General features: G+C 37.3%; 1 protein-coding gene across 3 annotated transcripts in view; it reads right to left on the bottom strand.

The window, feature by feature from the left end:
- The window catches only part of SLC36A4 (solute carrier family 36 member 4), a 57,203-nt gene extending 32,459 nt beyond the window's left edge, over positions 1-24,744 (bottom strand). For 2 of the 3 annotated variants that reach the window (XM_003252988.3, XM_030829392.1), the window contains exons 1-6: positions 24,547-24,744; positions 12,206-12,329; positions 5,065-5,155; positions 3,466-3,554; positions 2,347-2,442; positions 1,456-1,540 (exon numbers count right to left, since the gene is read on the bottom strand). In XM_003252988.3, the coding sequence (XP_003253036.2) occupies positions 1,456-1,540; positions 2,347-2,442; positions 3,466-3,554; positions 5,065-5,155; positions 12,206-12,329; positions 24,547-24,601 (540 nt within the window). In that variant the 5' untranslated portion in view covers positions 24,602-24,744. The remainder of the gene's footprint in view (positions 1-1,455; positions 1,541-2,346; positions 2,443-3,465; positions 3,555-5,064; positions 5,156-12,205; positions 12,330-24,546) is intronic. The other variant, XM_030829393.1, reaches the window with a different exon arrangement.
- Between the last annotated feature and the right edge of the window lie 2,919 nt (positions 24,745-27,663).

The following is a 27,663-nucleotide window of genomic DNA, read 5'->3' as shown; positions in this document are numbered from 1 at the left end:
CATGAGGCTTGCTGTCTAGTGGTGAAAAATAACTTGTAAATTAACTTCAGTACAGCATGATCAAGGCTATTTTAAAAAGTTATACAGAAGCCAGGAGAAAAACCAATAAATTCTAGCAAGAGATAAAGAAAAGGAAGGCATGGAAGGAACAGTTAAGAAAGGTTTCACAGAACAGTGACATTTAAGTTTCCAGACATTTAAGGTTCCAGATATAAACAAAACTTTTCTAGATGCTGAGACATGGTACACTGGAAAGAAAACTGACCAGAAATCCAAGCCCTAATATCTAACTAGTTATGAACTCTTTTGTAAAAGAGGGTTTGACTCAATGACTTCTTCCAACACTAAAAATCTAAGTGAATGGCTCAAATATAGTATACAGGGATAGTCTAAAACAGGGGTTAAAAAACTATGGTCTGCAGACCACCTATTTTTGCAAATAAAATTTTACCTAAATACAGCCTTATCTATTTGTTTACATATTGTTATCTATGGCTGAACTGAGTAGTTACAACAGAGACCATATGGCCTGCAAAGCAGAAAATACTTATTATCTGGCCCTCTATAGAAACAGTTTGCCAATTATCAGTGAAATGAAGCATAGTCTATACTTAGAAAAGAGACTCAAATACACACAAATGCATAAGAACCTACACATAGGTTCTTTAAAAAACATACTCAATCATTTTGCATAAAAATATCTACAAGACAATCATATATATTACTATGTAAAATGTTTACTGTACCATGGACATGTGGATAATTAATAAATATTATTGATTAAAATAATGATGAAAGAAGAGTAGGGGATAATGTAGGAATAATGATACCAGTCATACAGAAAAGTGCTTTATAGTATTGTTTTGATGGAGGGCTTTTTTATTTTAATGCTTTCCATATTTGTCCAAATACACTGTCAATCTCTTCCAAGACTGCAAACCACTTCTTCTTAAAGCAAACCTTCATAATATGAGAAAGTTTCTCAAAGAACTACAGAAAACTGTTCATTTTTTGGACACAGCATCTTTTTATACAATGGCTATAATTACTGGATTTTAATAATGAATGCTCACTATTTTTACTTGATTTTTTTAGGCTACTGGCTAAAGCCTTATATAGTTCTTTATAGAATGTCAATGTAAATAATATACTTCCAAAGCATCTATATATATGCTTTTGAGATCTAAGTTTCAAGTAGCTAAGAATCAGTAAATTACGTCATATTCTGATCTGAAAAAACAAGCGTTATCAGTATTATAGCAAAACAGTAAAATCAACAATTACAGCAGAAATCCAACTTGCAAGAAAAAAAGACTAAAGGAAAATCTACAAAAGAAGATCATTTAGGAAAGGAACACATTTTCAAATTCAACCATGGCTTCCACAGAAGAAATATGAAGCCATAGCTAGGGCTTTAGAAGAAAATGATTTCACTAACTGGAGAAAAATACTCACTTGTTTCACATTTTCGGCTAAGAAGACAATATAAACACTACAGAATCCCAGCTGTGTTATCACCAGAAAAAAGTCAACCACACTCCTGAAAAAATATATCCACAAATGAGATCCATAAGAGCTACTGAAATGTCAATATATTTTATTTCTCTTTTCAAGAGTTTTAAAACATTTTATTATAGCATATATTCTCCTACTCAACATATCAGGAACTGAGCAGCTCATATCAAATCTAACTTCCTGAAAATCTCCAGAAAGGCGACACTTAACTATAAACTACTCTACTAACGCTGTTCTTCTTTTAATTCTCATCTCATATGTCATCTGTACAACAGGTAGCACTTTGCTGACTGCTTATGCTTCCTTATTTTTCTAGTCCTGTATTCATCTGACTTTGATTAGCCAGAGCCACCAATAATAAAGTTACATTTACGTAACAAGACAATAAAATAAGGTTATGCTAAAATATAGCCATACCTCAGATAAGCATACAAATACTACAACTTTATTTGAAATAATGAGACTGCAACATTTTTCTTATTTTCCTTTATTTAAAAAATTAATGAACACGATTATGTCATTATTTGACCAGGTCATGCTTTATAAACATCATTTTATTTCATCTACCCTAATGATCCCATGAAATGGGTATTACTATAAACTCACTTCATACTGAGAAAAACAAACCACAATGATAAATAATTTGATCAAGGTCAGAAGGCTGAAAAATGGTCAAGTTGAGATTAGAACCCAAGTCTGTTTAACTCTAAGGGTTACATATGTTTATTCCCCAACTTTATCATATTTTTATTTATATATATTGTTAGGTTAAAATACTTAAAATTAATATAATTTTAACAATCATATATTAATAACAGAGTAAGTACTTACCGTCCCCATGCTGCTTGCTTCTGAAGACAACTCCATGGACTCACTTCCATAGCAAAGCTCACAGTGTCACTATAACCTAATGTTGACTTTTTAAACCTGTAATTTAATGACATACATACAAAGGAAAAAAGAAAAATTTTAAGGTGGTCCATAAAACCACCTCTTGAAATAAACATAAAATAAATGGGAATTAATAAATGCAAGGCTATGCACTGACAGATGAGTTATCAAAATGTCAAGATCTGCATACTTCTAAAGCATGCCTCATAAAGTTTTAAATGTTTAAATCTGTCCTTTTTACCAGTATATTAATTTTATCTACTGCTAAAGTTTATGTAAGTACAGAATTCATGTAACTTAATATTTGTACTTTATTAATTTAAATATTTCAAATGCCTAAAACATCAACTACATTATTCATGTCTAAATTATTCCATTCTTAGAACAGCATTATTTAATAATACATCTGTGCAAGGCTGTACAATACATTTTCACATAAACTATCTCATTCAATCTTTCCATGAGGTAGGTATTATTTCTCCATTCTCTCTGTCTTTTTTTTTCCCAAGTATACATTCTTATGTAAAGCTCATAAATGATTTGCCCAAAGTTTTAAGAGTAATGTAACAACAACAAAAAAGAGTCAAGACTTGATATTAGACTACTAGAATACATATGATCTACTGTCAGGTAGAAGTATTTCATGATACAAAAATAAAGAAAATAGTATTATGTTGTTGACAATCTACTAACTCATACATCAGCAGAGAGCACCAAAGGCATTATAATCAAAACAGAATTACTAACACATTGAAGACCATTATGCTATAGCTAAAAATCACACCACTGTCTCCACTGCCTCTATATATCTTTTCTAATTTTTTCCATTTATACTAAGAGAAACCATACTATTTCACTAATAAGGCTACCTTTTAAAAATAAATAGATTCTAACCAGATTTAAATTATATGAAATGCTACCCTCTTCTATATTCATTACCTTAGATGTATCTATATAAGAGCTTAAAGGAAATACAAAGCACAGTAGAATGTAAGACTATATGATGCTCTAAATAAAAGATAGCTTTAAAATAAATAGGCTTAACAAATCCACATTTACCTCAGACATAGAAAGTGACTGCAACGTACCAATATGTGCATACAGTGAACAGAAATAATTCCTATAAACACAAGGCTGATTGGTCCAAGCTGTGGGGAAAAAAAATTTATAAGGTTTATTTAACAGAAATTGAGTAATCTTATAAGCAATGAATCAATGGATTATTCACGTGCAGTGAATAAATATTTGTTGAGCCAAATGATTAGTCACTGCGTAAGGGAAAACTAATAAACTTGATGCAGAAGGAATTTCGAGTAATATTTAAGACAACCATGTATAATTCCATCTTATTAACTTAGCTACTCAAACCTACGAATATGGAGTATAGATAACAAAGCAGGATAGAACGAAAGATCATATTTAATATCATATGGCAAGTCTACAACTATCAGTGACCCACCATTATAATTATATGCAACCATGCATCATTATCTAAATCCCTAAAAAGCACAATATCAAACGGAGACTGTGAGCAATTTATTTCTTCTACAGACTGCTTGTTGGGTACTTACTATGTGTCAGAAACCATGCTTAGAAAATAATTATTTCAAAAAGTAGTAAATAAAATATTTTAAATATTTATTTACTAAAATTAAAGCAATGCTAGTAATTACCAAGATACAACCAAAATATTGCCAACTTTTATTTTTATAATCAAAAGTTTTATCATCTAAATTAGGGGGAACAAAACAGTCAAATGCAGAGACAGTTAAAACTGTTTTTAGAAACTGGTCTATTCAAAAAACGTTAAATATTATTTTATTACCTCATAAATGGGTTTCTCCCCTATCAAGGTTCTCTGTAATTATAACAATTAGAATAACTGCCTCTAAAAATGCTTTACATATTGGTTTTTAAAAGTTATTGTTATTACTTTTCTTTTTTTTTTTTTGAGACAGAGTCTTGCTCTGTCACCCAGGGTGGAGTGCAGTGGCACAATCTCAGCTCACTGCAAACTCCACCTCCTGGGTTCATGCCATTCTCCTACCTCAGCCTCCCGAGTAGCTAGGACTACAGGCGTCTGCCACCATGCCCAGCTAATTTTTTGTATTTTTTAGTAGAGACAGGGTTTCACCGTGTTAGCCAGGATAGTCTTGATCTCGTGACCTTGTGATCTGCCCACCTCGGCCTCCCAGAGTGCTGGGATTACAGGCGTGAGCCACTGTGCCAGGCCAACTTTTCTTAACTGTTATTTAAATTCTGAAAACTGTATATTTGACTCTAAAAAACTATACAATGTCACATTACCAATAATCTGCTCTCTATATATATTTGTTGCTATGATTACACTGCTAAATTCAATTCCTGAAAATCCAAAGTAATAATAAGATATAAATACACCTGGAAAAATCAAAGACTGTTTTAGGGTTCTGCCTTTTTTTGGCTAAATATTACAAATAAGTAATGAAGTAGAAATGAATAATTAGTATTTTTTGTTAGATATGATTATCACAGTTGACACAATTTTATCAAGACAACATCTAAATGATCATCTAAATGTCACCTTACCAGGTTATATTTGACTAGGCCAGATGTTAGGTTGCTATAAATGAGACTGATAACTGCATCTTAACTGGTGATTACAAAGATAAGTCTTACCACTATGCCTGCATTTTTTATTGCCAACGGAAGTCCTAAAAGGCCAGTTCCAATATTTCCTTTAAGAAGGTGCATAAGAGTTTGTACAAATCTGAAAAGTAAAAGTTGTAAGACTTAGATATTTTAGAACAAAATCTATTATAACATGATCGTGGTTTTAGTACTAGAAGGGAACTGAAAATCAATCTAGGCAAGGAACCAAATAACATTTCCAGCCCACCACTGGGCCAGAAGTCATACTTGGTTCAAGTCCTATCTTTGCTAACTGAAAGTGGAATAACAAGAGTTATTGGGGATATTAAATGAGATAGTTAAGTGAAATATCTGCCAAACAAGGTAGTAAAAAATTAAATTCAAAAAGGCTAAAGGCATCCTGTTTACAGTGTGGTTTTGTACACAGTAAAGCAATAAATTTTTTTAAAAAAGTAATTTTCTCATAAGATATTTTGCTGCTATGATTTTCAAAACAATGTTGAGTGGGGGGGTGGAGCCAAGATGGCCGAATAGGAACAGCTCTGGTCTCCAGCTCCCAGCCCAAGCGACACAGAAGACTGGTGATTTCTGCATTTCTGCTTGAGGTACCAGTTTCATCTCACTAGGGAGTGCCAAACAGTGGGTGCAGGACAGTCGGTGAAGCGCACTGTGCGCGAGCCAAAGCAGGGCGAGGCACTGCCTCACTCGGGAAGCGCAAGGGGTCAGGGAGTTCCCTTTCCTAGTCAAAGAAAGGGGTAACAGGCGGCACCTGGAAAATCGGGTCAGTCCCACCCTCATACTGCGCTTTCCCAACAGGCCTGGAAAACGGCACACTAGGAGATTGTGTCCCGCACCTGGCTCGGAGGGTCCTATGCCCACGGAGTCTCGCTGATTGCTAGCACAGCAGTCTGAGATCAAGCTGCAAGGCAGCAGCGAGGCTGGGGGAGGGGCGCCCACCATTGCCCAGGCTTGCTTAGGTAAACAAAGCAGCCAGGAAGCTCCAACTGGGTGGAGCCCACCACAGCTCAAGGAGGCCTGTCTGCCTCTGTAGGCTCCACCTCTGGGGGCAGGGCACAGACAAACAAAAACTCAGCAGGATCCTCCAGAGACTTAAATGTCCCTGTCTGACTGACAGCTTTGAAGAGAGTAGTGGTTCTCCCAGCACGCAGCTGGAGATCTGAGAGCGGACAGTCTGCCTCCTAAAGTGGGTCCCTCACCCCTGAGCAGCCTAACTGGGAGGCACCCCCCAGTAGGGACAGACTGACACCTCACTCGGCCGGGTACTCCTCTGAGACAAAACTTCCAGAGGAACTATCAGACAGCTGAATTTGGGGTCTCACGAAAATCTGCTGTTCTGCAGCCACCGCTGCTGACACCCAGCCAAACAGGGTCTGGAGTGGACCTCTAGTAAACTCCAACAGACCTGCAGCTGAGGGTCCTGTCTGGTAGAAGGAAAACTAACAAACAGAAAGGACATCCACACCAAAAACCCATCTGTACATCACCATCATCAAAGACCAAAAGTAGATAAAACCACAAAGATGGGGAAAAAACAGAGCAGAAAAACTGGAAACTCTAAAAAGCAGAGCACCTCTCCTCCTCCAAAGGAACGCAGTTCCTCACCAGCAATGGAACAAAGCTGGATGGAGGATGACTTTGACGAGGTGAGAAGAAGGCTTCAGACGATCAAACTACTCTGAGCTACGGGAGGAAATTCAAAACAATAGCAAAGAAGTTAAAAACTTTGAAAAAAAATTAGAAGAATGGATAACTAGAATAACCAATGGAGAGAAGGGCTTAAAGGAGCTGATGGAGCTGAAAGCCAAGTTTCGAGAACTACAGAAGATTGCAGAAGCCTCAGTAGCAGATGCGATCAACTGGAAGAAAGGGTATCGCTGATGGAAGATGAAATGAATGAAAGAAGAGAGAAGGGAAGTTAGAGAAAAAAGAATAAAAAGAAATGAACAAAGCCTCCAAGAAATTTGGGACTATGTGAAAAGACCAAACCTACGTCTGATTGGTGTACCTGAAAATGAGGGGAGAATGGAACCAAGTTGGAAAACACTCTGCAAGATATTATCCAGGAGAACTTCCCCAATCTAGCAAGGCAGGCCAGCATTCAGATTCAGGAAATACAGAGAACGCCACAAAGATACTCCTGAGAAGGGCAACTCCAATACACATTATTGTCAGATTCACCAAAGTTGAAATGAAAGAAAAAATGTTAAGGGCAGCCAGAGAGAAAGGTCGGGTTACCCACAAAGGGAAGCCCATCAGACTAACAGCTGATCTCTCGGCAGAAACTCTACAAGCCAGAAGAGAGTGGGGGCCGATATTCAACATTCTTAAAGAAAAGAATTTTCAACCCAGAATCTCCTATCCGCCAAACTAAGCTTCATAAGTGAAGGAGAGATAAAATACTTTACAGACAAGCAAACGCTAAGTGATTTTGTCACCACCAGGCCTCCCTAAAAGAGCTCCTGAAGGAACCACTAAACATGGAAGGAACAACCGGTACCAGCCACTGCAAAAACACGACAAATTGTAAAGACCATCGAGGCTAGGAAGAAACTGCATCAACTAATGAGCAAAATAACCAACTAACATCATAATGACAGGATCAGATTCACACATAACAATATTAACGTTAAATGTAAATGGGCTAAATGCTCCAATTAAAAGACACAGACTGGCAAACTGGATAAGGAGTCAGGACCCATCAGTGTGCTGTATTCAGGAAACCCATCTCACGTGCAGAGACACACATAGACTCAAAATAAAGGGATGGAGGAAGATCTATCAAGCAAATGGAAAACAAAAAAAGGCAGGGGTTGCAATCCTAGTCTCTGATAAAATAGACTTTAAACCAACAAAGATCAAAAGAGACAAAGAAGGCCATTACATAATGGTAAAGGGATCAATTCAACAAGAAGAGCTAACGATCCTAAATATATATGCACCCAACACAGGAGCACCCAGATTCATAAAGCAAGTCCTGAGTGACCTACAAAGGGACTTAAACTCCCACACAATAATAATGGGAGATTTTAATACCCCACTGTCAACATTAGACAGATCATCGAGACAGAAAGTTAACAAGGATATCCAGGAATTGAATCAGATCTAAACAAAGTGGACCTAATAGACATCTACAGAACTCTCCACCCCAAATCAACAGAATATACATTTTTTCAGCACCACACCACACCTATTCCAAAATTGACCACATAGTTGGAAGTAAAGCTCTCCTCAGCAATTGTAAAAGAACAGAAATTATAACAAACTGTCTCTCAGACCACAGTGCAATCAAACTAGAACTCAGGATTAAAAAACTCACTCAAAACCGCTCAACTACATGGAAACTGAACAACCTGCTCCTGAACGACTATTGGGTACATAATGAAATGAAGGCAGAAATAAAGATGTTCTTTGAAACCAACGAGAACAAAGACACAACATACCAGAATCTCTGGGACACATTCAAAGCAGTGTGTACAGGGAAATTTATAGCACTAAATGCCCACAAGAGAAAGCAGGAAAGATCCAAAATTGACACCCTAACATCACAATTAAAAGAACTTGAAAAGCAAGAGCAAACACATTCAAAAGCTAGCAGAAGGCTAGAAATACCTAAAATCCGAGCAGAACTGAAGGAAATAGAGACACAAAAAACCCTTCAAAAAATTAATGAATCCAGGAGCTGGTTTTTTGAGAAGATCAACAAAATTGATAGACTGCTAGCAAGACTAATAAAGAAGAAAAGAAGAAGAATCAAATAGATACAATAAAAAATGAAAAAGGGGATATCACCACCGATCCCACAGAAATAAAATCTACCATCAGAGAATACTACAAACACCTCTATGCAAATAAACTAGAAAATCTAGAAGAAATAGATAAATTCCTCGACAAATACACCCTCCCAAGACTAAATCAGGAAGAAGTTAAATCTCTGAATAGACCAATAACAGGTTCTGAAATTGTGGCAATAATCAATAGCTTACCAACCAAAAAGAGTCCAGGACCTGATGGATTCACAGCTGAATTCTACCAGAGGTACAAGGAGGAACTGGTACCATTCCTTCCGAAACTATTCCAATCGATAGAAAAAAGAGGGAATCCTCCCTAACACATTTTATGAAGCCAGCATCGTCCTCATACCAAAGCCAGGCAGAGACACAACCAAAAAAGAGAATTTTAGACCAATATCCTTGACGAACATTGATGCAAAAATCCTCAATAAAATATTGGCAAACCGAATCCAGCAGCACATCAAAAAGCTTATACACCATGATCAAGTGGGCTTCATCCCTGGGATGCAAGGCTGGTTCAACATACGCAAATCAATAAATGTAATCCAGCATATAAACAGAACCAAAGACAAAAACCACATGATTATCTCAATAGATGCAGAAAAGGCCTTTGACAAAATTCAACAACCCTTCATGCTAAAAACTCTCAATAAATTAGGTATTGATGGGACGTATCTCAAAATAATAAGAGCTATATACGACAAACCCACAGCCAATATCATACTGAATGGGCAAAAACTGGAAGCATTCCCTCTGAAAACTGGCACAAGACAGGGATGCCCTCTCTCACCGCTCCTATTCAACATAGTGCTGGAAGTTATGGCCAGAGCAATCAGGCAGGAGAAGGAAATAAAGGATATTCAATTAGGAAAAGAGGAAGTCAAACTGTCCCTGTTTGCAGATGACATGATTGTATATCTAGAAAATCCCATGTCTCAGCCCAAAATCTCCTTAAGCTGATTAGCAACTTCAGCAAAGTCTCAGGATACAAAATCAATGTACAAAAATCACAAGCATTCTTGTACACCAATCAGAGACAAACAGAGAGCCAAATTATGAGTGAACTCCCATTCACAATTGCTTCAAAGAGAATAAAATGCCTAGGAATCCAACTTACAAGGGATGTGAAGGACCTCTTCAAGGAGAAATACAAACCACTGCTCAATGAAATAAAAGAGGATCCAAACAAATGGAAGAACATTCCATGCTCATGGGTTGGAAGAATCAATATCGTGAAAATGGCCATACTGCCCAAAGTAATTTATAGATTCAATGCCATCCCCATCAAGCTACCAATGACTTTCTTCACAGAATTGGAAAAAACTACTTTAAAGTTCATATGGAACCAAAAAAGAGCCCACATCGCCAAGTCAATCCTAAGCCAAAAGAACAAAGCTGGAGGCATCACGCTACCTCACTTCAAACTATACTACAAGGCTACAGTAACCAAAACAGCATGGTACTGATACCACAACAGAGACATAGATCAATGGAACAGAACAGAGCCCTCAGAAATGATGCCACATATCTACAACTATCTGATTTTGACAAACCTGACAAAAACAAGAAATGGGGAAAGGATTCCCTATTTAATAAATGGTGCTGGGAAAACTGGCTAGCCATATGGAGAAAGCTGAAACTGGATCCCTTCCTTACACCTTATACAAAAATTAATTCAAGATGGATTAAAGACTTAAATGTTAGACCTAAAACCATTAAAATCCTACAAGAAAACCTAGGCAATACCATTCAGGACATAGGCGTGGGCAAGGACTTCATGCCATGAAGAAGTGCTCATCATCACTGGCCATCAGAGAAATGCAAATCAAAACCACAGTGAGATACCATCTCACACCAGTTAGAATGGCCATCATTAAAAAAGCAGAAAACAACAGGTGCTGGAGAGGATGTGGAGAAATAGGAACACTTTTACACTGTTGGTGGGACTCTAAACTAGTTCAACCATTGTGGAAGTCAGTGTGGTGATTCCTCAGGGATCTCGAACTAGAAATACCATTTGACCCAGCCATCCCATTACTGGGTATATACCCAAAGGACTATAAATCATGCTGCTATAAAGACACATGCACACGTATGTTTATTGCGGCACTATTCACAATAGCAAAGAGTTGGAACCAACCCAAATGTCCAACAACGATAGACTGGATTAAGAAAATGTGGCACATATACACCATGGAATACTATGCAGCCATAAAAAATGATGAGTTCCTGTCCTTTGTAGGGACATGGATGAAACTGGAAAACATCATTCTCAGTAAACTATCGCAAGGACAAAAAACCAAACACCGCATGTTCTCACTCATAGGTGCGAATTGAACAATGAGAACTCATGGACACAGGAAGGGGAATATCACATTCCGGGGACTGTTGTGGGGTCGGGGGAGGGGGGAGGAACAGCATTAGGAGATATACCTAATGCTAAATGACGAGTTAATTGGTGCAGGAAATCAACATGGCACATGGATACATATGTAACAAACCTGCACATTGTGCACATGTACCCTAAAACCTAAAGTATAATAAAAAAAAAAAAACAATGTTGAGTATTTGGTTGGTAACACAGCAATGTATTGACACTACCTATGTAACCATGATACTAAACACATTTGATCTATGATTGTCAACCTAAGAATTTAATTTAAAAAAATACAAGTTTTAAAACTATATGCATCAACAGGTAAGATAAACACTAATTAATTTTTAGATACTATGAATTCTCTAAGGGATTTGACATAAGAGTAGAGATGCCAGAGGCATCTGAAGGAAGTATCTTCATCAGGAAGAAATAAGTTGAAACAAAAATGAAGAGCAAAAAGTTTAAACTTATGAAACAAAAATGTTTATTTACCTAAATATTTTTTCAGTTTATATTCTTCTTTTCTGATCAATTGCATATTACTTTGCTTACCCATTAAACTATTATTAGAATGATAAGTTACTCAAATCTATTAATGATGACAAAATGTCAAAAAAGGTTTTAAAAAGTTAACAATGCTTTCCTACCTCCATGACTTTGTTTCAGTATAAAGAAGCATTTACTACCTCCTGGATCATTTCAGAAGTCACTTCTCTTAACATTCCTGTTCCACTTAATCAGATATCCCTTCTTTCAAGATCCCTAGCATTTGTTACCCCTCATCACTGCAGTAATTCCTATACACTGCTCTGTGATTTAAATGCATTTCTTTCCCAAATAGACTATAAACTCATTGAAGGTGGAGACTATGTCTTATATTTGTGTCTTGTAATGTAACAGAATGTCTTGGCTGTAGAAGAAGATTACAAAATACGTACTGAATTAAAAGAAAAGGAGACTTATAAACCATAACACTTACGAAATGCCCTCTTGATCATCAAGTTGGTAATGCTTCTGAACAGGCAGAAGTTCTTGCTCATGTTCTTCATCTGATGTCCCATCAAAATTCTGCTCATTTATCAAGGGCCTCATTACATCCATATCTTTAAAAAAGAAAAACAAAGTACTTCACTATTGCTTTAAAAAGTTGGATAAAGCTGGTATAAATGAATTTTAAAATATTAGGAAACACCATTTGTACTCATCTTTACTATTTCCATCCTAAGTTAGTTCATACTAATACCCTGAGTTTTAGTACATTTAAAAAGAAATGACTAAATTTATTTGCTGGATATTCTGTTTGGAATATGCAGTGCAAGGTGAAAGCTTAAGTACTCAATGCAAAACTTTTTCTGCTTTATCCACAAGAGGTTTATAGTAAATGATCATAGAATTACACTATGAGAAATGTAAAGAAATGATCAAATATATTTTCATCTCTGCTTAGCTTCAAATCATACTGTGCAGGTAAATAGTAATCACGTTTTTAAATACTTGATGAAAATTACAAAGTGATTCCAATATTTAAAATTTCAGTATCAAAATTTGCCCTTTACCACTTTATCAGCGTGTATTTCCTGAGAACAAGGATATTCTCTTACATATTCATATTATGAAATTCAGGTTAACATTGATGCAATACTCTATTTAATCTACATTCCATATTCCACTTTCATCAGTTATACCAATAAATTCCTCTTAGCAATTTTTTCCTCTGTCCAGGATTATATATTGCATTTAATTGAGTTGTTCTAGTGGTTTCTTTGCCATTATATTTTTTATGATGCCTTTAATCATCTTTTTTTCTTACTTTTTTACTATCTTGTTTAAGTGGTACTCTCTGACTTCTACCTATTACCTATACAACAATTAATAATTTAATTCTAGTTTTTCCTGTCTCTGTTCCTTATTTTCTCATTTTTAGCTGTATTCTTTCTACTTTGACAATACATATGATGTTTTTCATACTGTCCTTCAAATTATGTCTCTACTCATTTCTTAGACCTGTATCTACAATCAATATCAATATTCACTATCAGTTCTCTGCCAAAGTTTCCTCAATCATCCCTTGGCTGGAAGAAGTTCATCTTCTTAAAAGGTATGCATCAGAATGGCCTGCAGGGCTTGCTAAAACACACAATAATGGACTCCATCTCAAAGTTTCTCACTCAGTAAGTCTGGGGTGGGCCTGAAAATATGCATTTCTAACAAGTTCCCCAGTGCTGCTGATGTTGCTGGTCTGGGGACCACACTTTGAGGACCACTGCTCTAACTGATTCCTCAGGACGGTCTCATGGGCACAGTATTCCCTGAGTTTTTACATGTTTCAAACTGTTTTTCTTTATAGCCTGGATACTTGAAGAACAACTAGATATAAAATCCTTGGCTCACACTTTCATTCCTTGAGTTTCTTGAAAATGCTGTTCCACTTTTGCCTCGCTTTTCTATGCTACTTTTGAGAAGTCTGATGGCAGACTAATTTTCTCAGCCATTAAGTAACTTGTTCTTTTTCCTAGAGTTCCTGAAGATATTTTCTTTGTCTTTAAAGTCTAGTAACTTTACTACATGTCTTGGGGTTGATCATGCTAAGTCAGTTTTCCCAGGGACACAATGGGCCCCTTTTGATATGTTGATTTAGGTTTTTTCTTATTTCTACTATAAAGTTTTCTTGGATAATAGCTTTAAATATGTATTTGGTTCAAATACTTCTTCTTTAGATATTTCAATTACATGCATGTTGGATCTTCTTTGCCTGTCTTCCATTCAACCACTTTATATCTCTGACCCTTCTGATGTCTGTCTTTACCTCATTCTCATTCATATCTATCTTAAGTGACACATTAAATTTTCATTTCAATACATTCTCCCTTACATCTTGTAATTTATTTCTTATTTGTGATTTTTCCTATTTCTAAGCATTTCGTACACAGGAATCCTAGTTGAAGAGTGTTCCCTCTGTCACTATAGTGAAGTTCAGTTTATTTCATAGACAATGTTGAGCTGTTAGGGGTGAGCAAAAGCAGCTGGCATGTCTTCTAGTTCTCTTTCATTTCTGCAGGACCATCAATTTTCCCCATTACTTTGTTCTTTCCCTCCCTTGCCATCTGAGGGGCATCTCCACTGCTCTGTTTATCTCCCACCTCCAGAAGCAATGTTTTGTCAAGGCTGCCCCCTTCAGTCCTGCTCAAATTCACATTCCTGTACTCAGTGCTATGAATTACTAACTTCTAGACCTGACCTCTGTTTAGACGTTTAACAGTTTAAATTAGACTTTCTCTTTCTGAAGGAGGTTTTCACCGTGCTTGATCCAGTTTCCTGCTCCCCGCTCTTCTTTTCCAATGAAATACTAAAGACTCCCCTCCCCCACTCTCCATGCTTGTAGCAGCAACAGAAATTTTCTGTTTTTACATTTATAGATAATTTGAGGTTCATGGTATCCTTGATCTCCTAGCAATGCTAAAAGAGTAATTTCATGAATGCTTTACTTGTGCTTCAAGTTGAATTCACAGGTTTTAGGGGAAGATGTGTTGAGAGATTAGGATTTTAGCAGCCTCCATTAGCCCAGTGCCAATTGGAATTCAGCATATTCATTCTTAATAAGAGTAAAGTGATGCCTTAAGATACTGGATGATGCTTGAAAACAGTCTATACAATTATTTACATATTCTTCTACTAACATAACTAATATGTATAGAGTAAAATTCACAGAATTATCAGTTCCAAATTCCTGCAGTCAAAAATAATGAGGATTTTCTATAATTCAAAGTTCCCAACTTTTCTTTTGGCTGGTTTTTCTAACCCTTTAATCTTTAGGACATTCTCCATACATAGTTTTGTAGGATTTCCTTGTTTCTTGTTTTCTAGTTTCAAGGGTGGCACAGTCTAGAACTATACACAGTAAAAATTGTTTCCCCAGTATTAGGTCTACTGGGATATCTACTATCTCACATTTACTCTAGAAATTTATTAATTATGTTTACTTTTTGTTTGGATAAACCCTATATCCTTTTCTGTTATACTCTATACAAAATAAATTGGTACTCTTGTAAAACCATCACATCAGTTTCCTAGGGCTCTCATAATCAAGTACTACAAGATAATTTATTGCCTCAAAGTTCTAGAGGCTATTAGTCTGAAAAAGTGTTAGGAGGGTTGGTTCCTTCTAAAGGCTGGGAGGGAAAGCTCTGTTCCAGGCTGGCCTCTCTCATTGGTTTATGGACAGTCATCTCCAAATTCACATGACATTCTCTCTGTAATCATGTCTGTGTTTAAATTTCCCCTTTTTATAAGGACACCCGTCATATTGGATTAGGGACCCTCCCTACTCCAGCACAGCCTCATCTTTTTTTTTTTTTTTTTTTTTTAAACGGAGTTTCACTCTTGTTGACCAGGCTGGAGTACAATGGCACACTCTTGGCTCACTGCAACCACCGCCCCTCCAAGTTCAAGCAATTCTCCTGCCTCAGCCTCCAGAGTAGCTGGGATTACAGGCGTGCACCACCACGCCCAGCTAATTTTTGTATTTTTAGTAGAGACAGGGTTTCACCATGTTGGTCATGCTGGTCTCAAACTCCTAACCTCAGGTGATCCATCTGCCTCAGCCTCCCAAAATGCTGGGATTACAGGCATCAGCCACTGCTCCTAGCCATGGTCTCATCTTAACTAATTACAGCTACAATGACCCTATTTCTAAATAAGGTCACATCCTGAGGTATGCAAGGCTATGACAACATATAAATTGAGGGGTGGGGGGACTATTTAATCCATAACAACCATCATTATTAGTTGTATGAACTTCAGTTTCAACCACCAATATGTTAATATTTTTATTCCTAAATGTACTCCACTGCCCTCGCTGACTAGGGTTCATTTGCTTTTATTCATTTAGCTTATCCAAATTATCAGTTATTTGACCTTTCTGATTTCTTTCTGTCAGGGAGTGTGCAGTATGTTCTGTGCTGTACTAAGTACACTATCTGTCCTCAATAAAGATAGTTATCACTACCAATATTTCAAAAACGGAACAATCTGTTATTTAAAGCACACTGCCCAAGAGATCACAGCAGTAAGGAAAGTACGGAAAATGGTAAGTTTTTTCATATCTTTAACAACAATATGAACGCTAAATGATAAGTTTATTTGTAATGGCATTATTGAAGAGTTTATTTTTAATATCATTTTAAATAAACCTGGAAATCTAGAATTGTTAAAATTACCTATAAATACTAGTTTTGTAATTCACAGAATTAAGTTTTTAAAAATAGTATTACAATGTTCAGAATCCTAAGTAAAAATTAGTTGGGACCTCAGTCACTCTGAACAAACTCACATTGTTTAGCAGCTATCACATTTATTTAACTTTGTTCAACAGTGATCCCTTACACTTTTCCTTACTTCTTAAAGTCATTAATTTTCAATGTTATATTGTCTAGAAAACATTAAACATGACTTACTGTGAAAAATAGCTTTTCATATATATATATATTTGCTTTAAATTCATCTCATCCTTCACGTTTAAAACCTTAACAAAAATTTAATTATTCCTGGGTACAAAAAATACAGATAGGTAGGAGGAATAAGATCTAATGTTCTGTAGCACAATACAGCAACTGTAGTTAACAATAGTTTGTTTATGTATTTCAAAATAACTAGAGAAATGGATTTGAAATGTTCCCAACACACACACAAAAAAGGATAAATATTTGAGATAATGGATATCCCAATTATCCTGATTTGATCATTACATATTGTATGCTTATATCAAAATATCTTATGTACTCCACAAATATGTACAATCATGGGCCCACAAAAAATTTTTTAATTGAATTATTCCAGGAAACTCCTCTAACTCTCTTATAATGAGATTAAAGTAAGTTAATTTTTCGAAGTTTAAATAATTTGAGATAAAAATACTTCTTAATAGCGTTAGGAATTTAAGAAGTACATATTTATTTACTATTTTGATTCTACCATTAAGGAACCATGCAATGTGACATTACTAGCTAAGTTCTAACTATGCACTTAAATATTTTTCTTTTTTTTGAGACAGAGTCTCACTCTGTCACCCAGGCTGGAGTGCAATGGCGTGGTCTTGGCTCACTGCAATCTCCGCCTCCCAGTAAATACATTTTTCTAACCGCATCTGAAAAATCTCTAAGACTTTCCCTCCAGTTTTAGTCTACGTAGAGAGGTAACATTACATACTAAAAAATGTGTATCTGTTAAACTAAGTAAACTAAGAAAAGGTAAAGCAATCAGGTTTTAAGACTGAGCATATCAACCTGAATGATATAAAACAGCTCTTGAATCTAAAGAGTAAATTGAAAGACACCTAACTAGAAATACCTAGGAAATACTTAGTACCCAAGAAGTTGCATCTTTAAATGGTAAGAGCCTATATATACCTAGATCTCTGAACATTAGATTTACTAATAAATAGAGTCAACTAGTCATTTATAACTTTTAGAAGCTCCAGGTAATACTATATATAACATGCTAAATTGTATTTTTGTTTCCAATTTAGGTATACACTATAGAAAAATGCAGTAATATGATTTCCTTACACTTAACTCTAATTTTTTAGGAGAGCTTTTAGCCCTGGCATTGGTCACAAGGCTGAGTGAGGCATTCCAGGCTTGACTACAATTGCATGCTTGAGAAACTTTAGGTTGGTTTAATGTCACCGAAACTGAAGGTAAATGTATATGGCAGAAGATTAAGCTGGAAAGCTTGATAAGTTTTCTAATCAGTGTTGTCAAGAATTGCATCCCTTTCCTATGGAAGGTTTCTGGCTCAGATTCAAGAAAGACAGCACCCATCACTACCACCATATCCTCCCCTTGGTTATTTCACACTGTGATGTCAGATGAAAAGCAGTGATGTATGAGGTAAAGAATTAGCATTCATACTCTCTCTGGGAACTGCCTGTGGAATTCCCTGAAAGACATATATATGAAAGTGGTTACCAGGAGTTGTTTTTCCTGGCACAATAAGACTCCCATGGCTTACCTTTTAGTTTGCTAGTGAAAAGGATGTCAAAGACTATGATGGCTTTTATGCACATCAGCATTATAGGCGAACAATTACAGAAGCTGATGCAAAGATGAATAAGCCCTCTCACAAAATTTACTGGTTTCTGGCCCTTCTCAAAAACCCCTATTAATAGAATGTCATCCTCACTAATATCCACTAACAATAGTCCCTCAACACAAAAGCTCTCTGACTCATAACTGAATGTATTCAATTAAATAGGTTACAATGGTTTCCTATTCAATTTCACAAATATTAGTGAGGCCCTAATATATGTTAAACACTATTAGATGCTGAGAATAATTACTAAAACTCAAAAAAAAAAAAATCCTGCCTTCATGGAGCTCAAATTCTAGTGAAGGAAAGAGACAATAAGATAAGTAAAACAGAGATAAGTTGGATAGTGTTAAGTGCTAAGGAGAAACACAAGGATTGAGACAGACAGCCTCTAATTTTGGATAGACAGACAAAGCAGGCCTCACTGAGAAAGTGGCATTTCAAAGAAGTCCTGAAGAAGGAGCAGAAGTGAGCGGCGTGGATATCCTGTGGGAGGGACAGTAATCTAGGCAGCAGGAACAAAGGCAAAGGCCCTCAGGATGGGAGTCTGGTGTGCTTAAGGAACAAGGAGGGCAGGGTAGCCAGAGAGGAATGAGTGTGGGGGAGGAGTAGGGGATGAGATCAGGTCAGAGGTGACAGAAGGCAGACTACACACAGCCTTGTAGACCATTCTACGTGACATGAAAAGCCACTAGAGCAGTGCCTTCCAATAGGAATGCAATATAATATAAATGTAAATTTACATTACACAAATATAAATTCTTCTAGTAACTTTTTTACAAAGAAAAAAGGAACAGGTGAAATTAATTTTAATATTTTATTTAACTTGATTATCTAAAATATCATTTCAACATGTAATCAACAGTAAAAAATTAAGATATTTTAGATTCTATTTTTCATACAAAGTCTTTGAAATCCAGCATGTATTTTACACTTACAACATATTTCGGTTTGAACACACCACATTTCAAGTGCTCAATAACCATATAACTAATGGCTATTATACTGGACAGCACAGCACTAGAGAGTTTTGGACCTTGGAGTGATATCATCTGATTTACATTTTAACCAGATTCCTCTGGGCCTATTTTCTCATATGTACAATGAAAATAATAACTTCTATTACATAGGGGTTTTGTGATGTCATCACAAATGATAATGTATATGAAGGCATTATATACATTACATATATGTTACATAGATAGAATATGAAGAATGAAATAATGTATATGAAGCATACAGCTTAGACCCTGGCACATAAATAAGTAATCAATAAACACTTTTTTTGTCTTCCTCCATATATTAGAAGCATATTAAGCTGTATAGGATTTCTAAATGCCAATCTTTGACAAAAATTAGAAATAATTTGATAATAATTAATACTTCTGAGCATTTATGACCTATAAACGGTGCTGTAAGATTGAGTATGCAAAGATGGGCAAAACATGTTATATCTGCCAGAAGGAAATAGAGATTAGTGAGGGAGATAAACACTTAACAACTCAACATAGTAAACAGAGTTAAGAATATATGAAATAAAAACTGACACCCCAAAGGAATTAAAGATTATAGAACCCAATTTACATTACACATAATGTCTATTATTTTCCCCCAATGTTTTGCTGTAATTTTTGGCTAAGGACTAAACTGGGCAGCTCTGGAAAATGCTGTGATTATTAATGTAAAAATTAATGATGCCTTATAAACTAAAACACTATTAAGGAATAGGTGTGCCACCTATTTACGAGTGGAGAAATTATATATAAATAAGAAACACTAGCTTGACTCAATATTATACAACATTTATTATACACCACATATCTGATGTTAGGTGTATTACATAGTACACCATAGGGATACATTAATGGTGCATACAAATGGAACATTCTTAAATTAGGCAGTGCTTGTATGCTCTCTTATTTGCCAAGAAAATTGTTTGAATCTCAATTTTCAAGCCTAAAACCAATATAAATTTCAAGTTGTATACAAAATGTTCTAAAATCACATTAATTTAGCAATATCCTATGTATTAAAGTCTTAAAAATCTTTATTTCTTTCACCTTGTAATTCTACTTCTGGCAAGTTAGTGTATGCAGAAGAGTATTTTGCACAAGCATGTTCATTAAAACATTACTGATGTTGAAAATTGGGAAACAACCTAAACATGCGGCAATCAGGAAATTACTAAATTAACTAAGGCACAGTCACTTTATGAAGTATTGCACTGACATTAAATTATGGTTGTGAGGTCAGAGTAAAACAGGGAAAAGTGTATCATATGCTAAGTAGGAAAAAGCTAAATATCTGCAATATGATTACAATCATGTTTTTAAAAATTAAGTAGAAATAAAGGGAAGTAAATATATCAAAATGTGAACAAGTTTACCAGAATATAGATGGACAATTGGATCATTAGTGTGCTTTTCCTTCTCTGGAAAATGTAAAAAAAAAAAAAAAAAAAAAAAGTAGTTGTAGCAAACTTGCATTACTTTTGCAATAAAATTTAAAAATCACTTGTATTTTGGCAATAGAAAAACTACAAGAAAGTAGAAATAGTTTCATTTTTTAAAATAACATAATATTGTCACCCGAATCTATAAACTACTCTCTAGATATAAAATAAGAACCATAACTATTTTGTTCATTTCTGAGGTGGAAGAAATATACACAGCAAGAAACTTTCCAGAGGTCCCTATGGGATACAAAATAAAGTGCAGACCTTAAGCTATTTACATACCTTATGAGAACCTGTATCTTACCATCTCTACCAGTGCTTTTCATATAAATACCCATTTTTGGAAATTCTTTTTTTTAATTAAATAACAGTTGGTCATTGTAGAAAATCAGAAAATATATAAAGAACATTTTCAAAATTAAAAATTACTTCATTACCCAGAAATTACTACTGTTAACATTTTAGAGTACATGTTCACAAGCACACACACATACACACAAACAACTCTCATGTGTTCCCATTCTGTCTCCTAGCTTTAAATACTATCTATATGCTGACAACATCCAAATTTATATTTCCAGACCAGACCTTTCACTAATGCTAGACATAAAATCCAATTGCCTACTTGACATCTGTACTTTGATATCTAATGTATATCTCAAACTTAACATGCCCCAAACTGAACTCGTCTTCACCAGCAAGCCTGCTATTCCTGCAACTTTAACCATTTGTATTAGTTATCTATTGCTGTATAACAATTTATGGCTATTGCCAGGAGCCCTCAGTTTTGTGCAACATGGAGCTTTCCTTATGGCCGCTTGAGTCTCCTCGCAACATGACAGCTGGCTTTCCTTCAAGAGAGTGATTCAAAAAGAGAAGGCAAGGAGGAAGGCACAATGTACTTTATTATCTAGTATTGAAGTCATACATCATTTCTACCATAATATATTCATTAGACACAAGTTACTAAGTCCAGCCCCCACTTGAAGGGAAGGAAATTAAGTTTCTCCTACTTAAGAGAGAAACATCAAAGACTCTGTAGGTATATTACAAAACCACCATAATATCCCAGGTAATAACAATTTCATTCTTCTAGATACTCAGGTCCCTGGAGTCTTCCACGTCTCCTCCGTTTTACTCTCTAACCCTCATCCATTCTGTCAGGAAATCACACTGGTTCTTTCAAAATATACCTAGAGGCTAACTACGTCTATTCACCTCCACTGCCACTACCATACTGCTCTGAAGGACACCCACATCTTTCCTGAATTACTGAAATATTCTCCTGCTTTTACTTTTGCCCCTTTACAGTTTATTCGTCACATGGCAGTCAATGCAATCCTTTTAAAACAAGGCAGATCATGAAACTCCTCTGTTCAAACCCTGCATTGGTCCCCCCTTCCCTCAGGGTAAAATTCACAGTTTACATTACCTACAAGACCCTACATAATTTGGCCTCATCGCCACCTCCATCACTCTGCTTCAGCCACTTTGGCCTCCTTGCTATTCCTTTAGTTATTCTTTCTGCCTGGAGTAGTCGTTCCCCAGATATCCATTTGGCTAATTTCCTTACCTCTTCCAAGTCTTTACTCAAATTGTACCTTTTCAATAAGGCCCATCCCAACCATTTTATAAAATACTGTAAACTGCCTAGCCCCAACCCTCATTCCTGATTTCCCTTACCCTGCTCTTGTTTTCCATAGCACTTTGCACCTAACATACTATGTAATTAACTGGTTATTGTCTTTACTGCTTACTCTCTGCTTCCCATTACTAAATACAAGCTCCATAAGAACAGGAATTTGTATCTGTTTTGCTCACGATGTATCTCAAGTGCCTAGGGGAAGCTCAATGAATATGTGTTGAATTAATGAAAATATAAAACTTAAAAAAACTGAAATAATTTGAAACTTTTTTTCAGTTAAAGAAAATGTACATGCTGAACATCTTCCATATCACTTTTAATGGTAGGCAGTATAAAACTATACCACAATTTAACCAATTTCCTTTCATTGTACTTTAGATAGTTAACAGCGTTTCTCTATATACTATAATGAAAACCTCTTGACATAAGTATTGGTTACATTACTTATTTCCTCGGGAAATATTCAGAAGGAGAATTGCTGAGTCAAACGATAAGTACATTTTTTTTTCTTTTTTTTTGAGACAGAGTCTCGCTCTGTTGCCCAGGCTGGAGTGCAGTGGCACGATCTCGGCTCACGGCAAGCTCCGCCTCCCGGGTTCACGCCATTCTCCTGCCTCAGCCACCCGAGTAGCTGGGACTACAGGCGCCCACCACCACACACGGCTAATTTTTTGTGTTTTTAGTAGAGACGGGGTTTCACCGTGTTAGCCAGGATGGTCTCCAACTCCTGACCTTGTAATCCGCCCGCCTCGGCCTCCCAAAGTGCTGGGATTACAGGGGTGAGCCAACGCGCCCGGCCGATATGTACATTTTTAAGGATAAATATATTATCCCTTTTCTGCCAGCAATGCATGAGAATACCCATTTCTCCATATCCTCACTAAGACAGGTCATTAATGAATGAAACCTGAGTTCACATTTAGGTTCTGCCATTAATAAGCTTAAAATTACTATATCTATAAAATGGAGATCATGATAGCACCTATCTCAATTGCTGTGAGGATTAAAGACAATGCATAGGTAAAGCACTTAGCACAGTGTTTGCACACAGTAAGCATGCAATAAAATGTTAAGTTTATTGTTTCTATCATTATTACGGCCTGAAAAAAATTCCACTGCAAAGTGCCCTGCAGGCTATTAGAGGGGTAACAACCTATCAGTTACTTATAATACGGTATTTTTTAAAGTTCAACCGTTTTCTTGAAGATTCCATTTAGATGTAATTTTTTAATTACATTTAATCAGCATCGAATGAAAAATACTCCCAAGTACAGTACATATAACTGGGAGAGCGATCATTTTACCACCCTGATCCTTACTTTTTTATTTTGGACAGCGGGAAACCGTAAACAAACACGCCCTGTCGCCAAGAAACAAGATGGGAGGAAAGCAGCAAAAAACAAACAAACTTTGCCAAGTGAGCAAGCTACAGGTATCTCCTGTTCATTCTGGTCGGCACGACCTGTTCGAAACTCTGGGATAACAAGGAGTAAAATGAGGATTCATCTGGAGATTCCGAATGGGGCTGCAGCATTTGAAAAGCAGAACAATGATAACTTCCTTAAAGCATCATTGGGAAAAAAACCGTGAGTCGCGGCGCAGGCTCTCGCGTCTTTGACGTGTACCCACAGGGCCCCGCCCCACTCAACACACACTCACCCACACGCGCGCGCGCAAACACACACACACACACACATTTTAACGCCCTATTCAGGCCTGGGCTTCGTCTGACCAAGCTCTCGGGTTCAGATAACCGGTTCCTTTGCGGATGCTGACCACGGGGTCAGTTAGCAATCAGGCCTCAACTCATTCCAAACGTCCTGGGGAGGTTTGTTTGCTGGGTTTAAATTAGAACCCGTGCTAGTCCCACAACCTCAAGAGCCTTCACACATACACACACACACACACACACACACACACACACACCGCCGCCCACTCGGCACACACACACACACACACACACCGCCGCCCACTCGGCCCCATGTCTTTCCCTGTGGAACCCGGATGCGGACGGGCGCGGGGCAGGGTCCGCTTCCTCCCGGCCGTGGGCGCACCCGACCCCCGCACAGACCCCTGCCCACGTCAGACCCCTGCCCACGTCAGCCCCGGGTCCCTGCCCACGCACAACACCGACCTAGCTCCTCGCGCCTCGCCGCCCCGGCCGCCGCCGGCGTCGCCGCCGCTTCCATCTCTCGCGGGTCTCCAGGACGCCGCGGCCCGGGTGCTCACTCTCCCGCCGCTGCGTGGCCGGCGTCAGGCCCAGGCCTACCTCCCCTGCCCGGAGGGACCCGCGCCTGGTGCCCGCCTCCCTGCCCCGGCGCTCCCCACCCGCGCGGCGAGGAGCATGCGCAGTGGGACAGCCCGGCTTGGCGGGCACTGCCGGCGAGGGGCGGGAGGGGCCGAAGACCCGAGGACTGCTGCGAGGCCGGGTTGGGTAACCCGAGAGGAGAGTTGTGGGTAACCTGAGATCAGCGAGGGTGGGACCTTAGAGCTGGCCGAGACCCGGGCCCATAGCTCCCTGGGGGTTTTAAAGATGACTGCGAACTTAAATTTGGGGCGCCTGTCCGTATGCAAGGCGTTAGCGTTCTGTAAGTCACCTTGGAGAATGCGAAGAAGGACAGGATTTGTCCCTTACCCATGCGGAGGTTCTGACTACTCTGGTTATTCGTCTCCCTGTTTCTATAGTTAGAGTTACAGGAGACACTTAAATAGAATTTAATTAAGTCATATACAATTTCACTTTCAGGATATTTCGATGTCCTTCCAGATATTTGACGTTGACCGTGGTGCTGAAAGAAAATTAAGGTAAAGACTAAATGTACTGATGTAGTTTCAAATACTCCTAAGCACGATACATACATTATCTTTAATTCTGACGACAATCTGTGAGATAATTCTAATATTTACATTAATGTTAAAGATGAAGGGACTAAGGCACGGAGGTAAGTAACGTGTCTGGGGACAGGAAGCTTGTACATGGCAGAAGTAAAATCCTTCTGCCTTCAGAGCTGGAGCTCTCGAAAAATATGCAAAGCTGGCCTCCCAGATGGGTACCAATGAATATTCGATGAATCAATGGATGAAGCAAGCTTTTGGCTTAAAAGGAAAATATTTATTTTAATTTTAAAATTGCTTTCGTTTTTTTTTTCATTTCATAGTTCTTGGAAGTCAGTACACCAGACAATCCTTTTTATTTGTGTCAGTTTCATTCAGTGGGGTTGCTTTAGGAAAGGGTTTTTCCGGTGGGGAGGGAGGTCTGATTAACAGTCACTGATGTAACTATATGGCAATGGTGTTAAATATTTAAAATTCTGAGATTAAAAAGGTACGCAGTTACATGCTATTTACATCTTTCCTCCTGTTGCATCCTTTGTAGGCTTTCACTAGATAACTAGTGATAATGACAGTTTGCCAACCCCCTTTTTTTTCCTTTAAGTGAACCCGATTTGTTCACATACATACACATGCAAATCCCAAAAAAAGGTTTTATTTGAAGTGTTCCTGACAAATAAAGGTGTAAAGGAGATTTTTTTAAAAAAGAAGAAGAAGAAGAAATCTATTCTGGAACATAACTAGAGCAATGTTTCCTAACCTGTGTTTGGGTGGATCACCTGGTTAAAGATCAGCAGGAGAGAAGACAGGCATCAGACAGAAGTTATAGGACTAAGGTAATTTTCCATAAACCACTCATTATAATGAGAACATGTGGGACAGCATCTTAAAAGAACATTATCCTTTGAGTGTTAAAAGGGATCAAAAGTCATTGTCCCCTAATCTCAGCTTCAGGGAAAGCAGATCTGGCAATATGGAAGGAAGAAAAGCTTGACTTGTAGTATAGGCCTGAAATCTTTTGAAGAGGCTTAGGCTGAGGCAGGAGGCCAGGCCCAATGTCTTTACAGTGATGTGAAGATAAAGCAAGTGATAACGATGATCATAAGATTCAAGAGAAATATGTTTTTCATGCATCTCTACTTGAGAACATATTTACTAGGACTTCTACTCCAGGTCTTATAAATTAGAAGCAGATATAAAGTACAGCTGTATCAAAATAGAGACATTATACAGAATGTGACAATTTGAACCCTGGAAATTCATTTCTTTTCCTGACTTTAACTTCTTGGATCACATCTTAACTACTTCCTTCTTTGCAGCTGCAGCACTTTGTTCATATCTCTGTTACAACACTTCTCCACTTATAATTATTCCTCTTTCTGGGCTTTATACTATCCTGTATACTATTATGTGCAAGGCACTGTGCTAGGCCTGTTGAGGAATTAACTGTATTTGTCTTTGTCCAAACAGGCCTAGCACAGTGACTTACACATACCAGTCACTCAATGAACAGTTGTTGAAAGTTACTGAATATAGCCTCATAGGTATATGAAAGGAAACATTTAGAAGTCTTTAATGTATTCAAGCACGTTTTACGGAGCACCTTCCATATGTCAGGAAGTATGCTAGATGCAGGGGCTAGAATGGCAAATAATGTTGTTATGGTCCCTACTGTCATGGAGTTCATAGTATATAGCATGTGAGAGAACAGAACAAAACAAAATACTAAATATGTCATTACAATTGTTGGTGAGGAAAATAACAGGGTACCACCAGGGAACCTACTTTAGATTGAGACAGGCAGGATAGTCTTATCTGAGGACACTTAAGCTGACACATCAAGGTAAGAAGGAGTTGGCTGGGTGTGTGTAGAGGGAAGAGCATTTCCAGCAGTGAATCTAGCCTTTCCTCTTTTACAGATAGAGAAATGGTTCTGTTTTAGACACCTGTGGAACATCTAGGTAGAGTTGTCTATTATATAACAGTTAGATCTCTAAAGTTTTCTTATGTGAAAAATAATGTCACCAACCTTACAAGTTGTGAAGATTTAATGAGATAAAGTATATAAAGCATTAACACATTGCCTGATTCACAGGAAGCATCAAATAAAGTGAGCATATTAGCTATAGTTTTTTTTTATTGCAATACAGAGGCCAATTCAAACTAGCTTAAGCCAAAAGAGGAATTTAATGAGGATACTGAGATTGCTAGAACAGAGATGAGACTGGGCTCAAGACAACTGATTCTTATGCCTCTGAGACTCTCCTCTTCAGTGATCGCTTTTCTCTGTGCATCTGCTTGTGTGTCTGTGCAGGTTTCCACTGCAGAACTCCTCTGCTTCTCAGGTTCACCTGGTAGGAAACATGTTTCCTAAAAGCTCTCAATTCTTTTATCTTAGAGTTTGAGTGATCAGAAACAT

The sequence above is a fragment of the Nomascus leucogenys genome, chromosome 15 (assembly GCF_006542625.1).
Source record: "Nomascus leucogenys isolate Asia chromosome 15, Asia_NLE_v1, whole genome shotgun sequence".
In the NCBI taxonomy this organism is placed as follows: domain Eukaryota; kingdom Metazoa; phylum Chordata; class Mammalia; order Primates; family Hylobatidae; genus Nomascus; species Nomascus leucogenys.
This window is presented reverse-complemented; position numbering and strand designations above follow the sequence as displayed.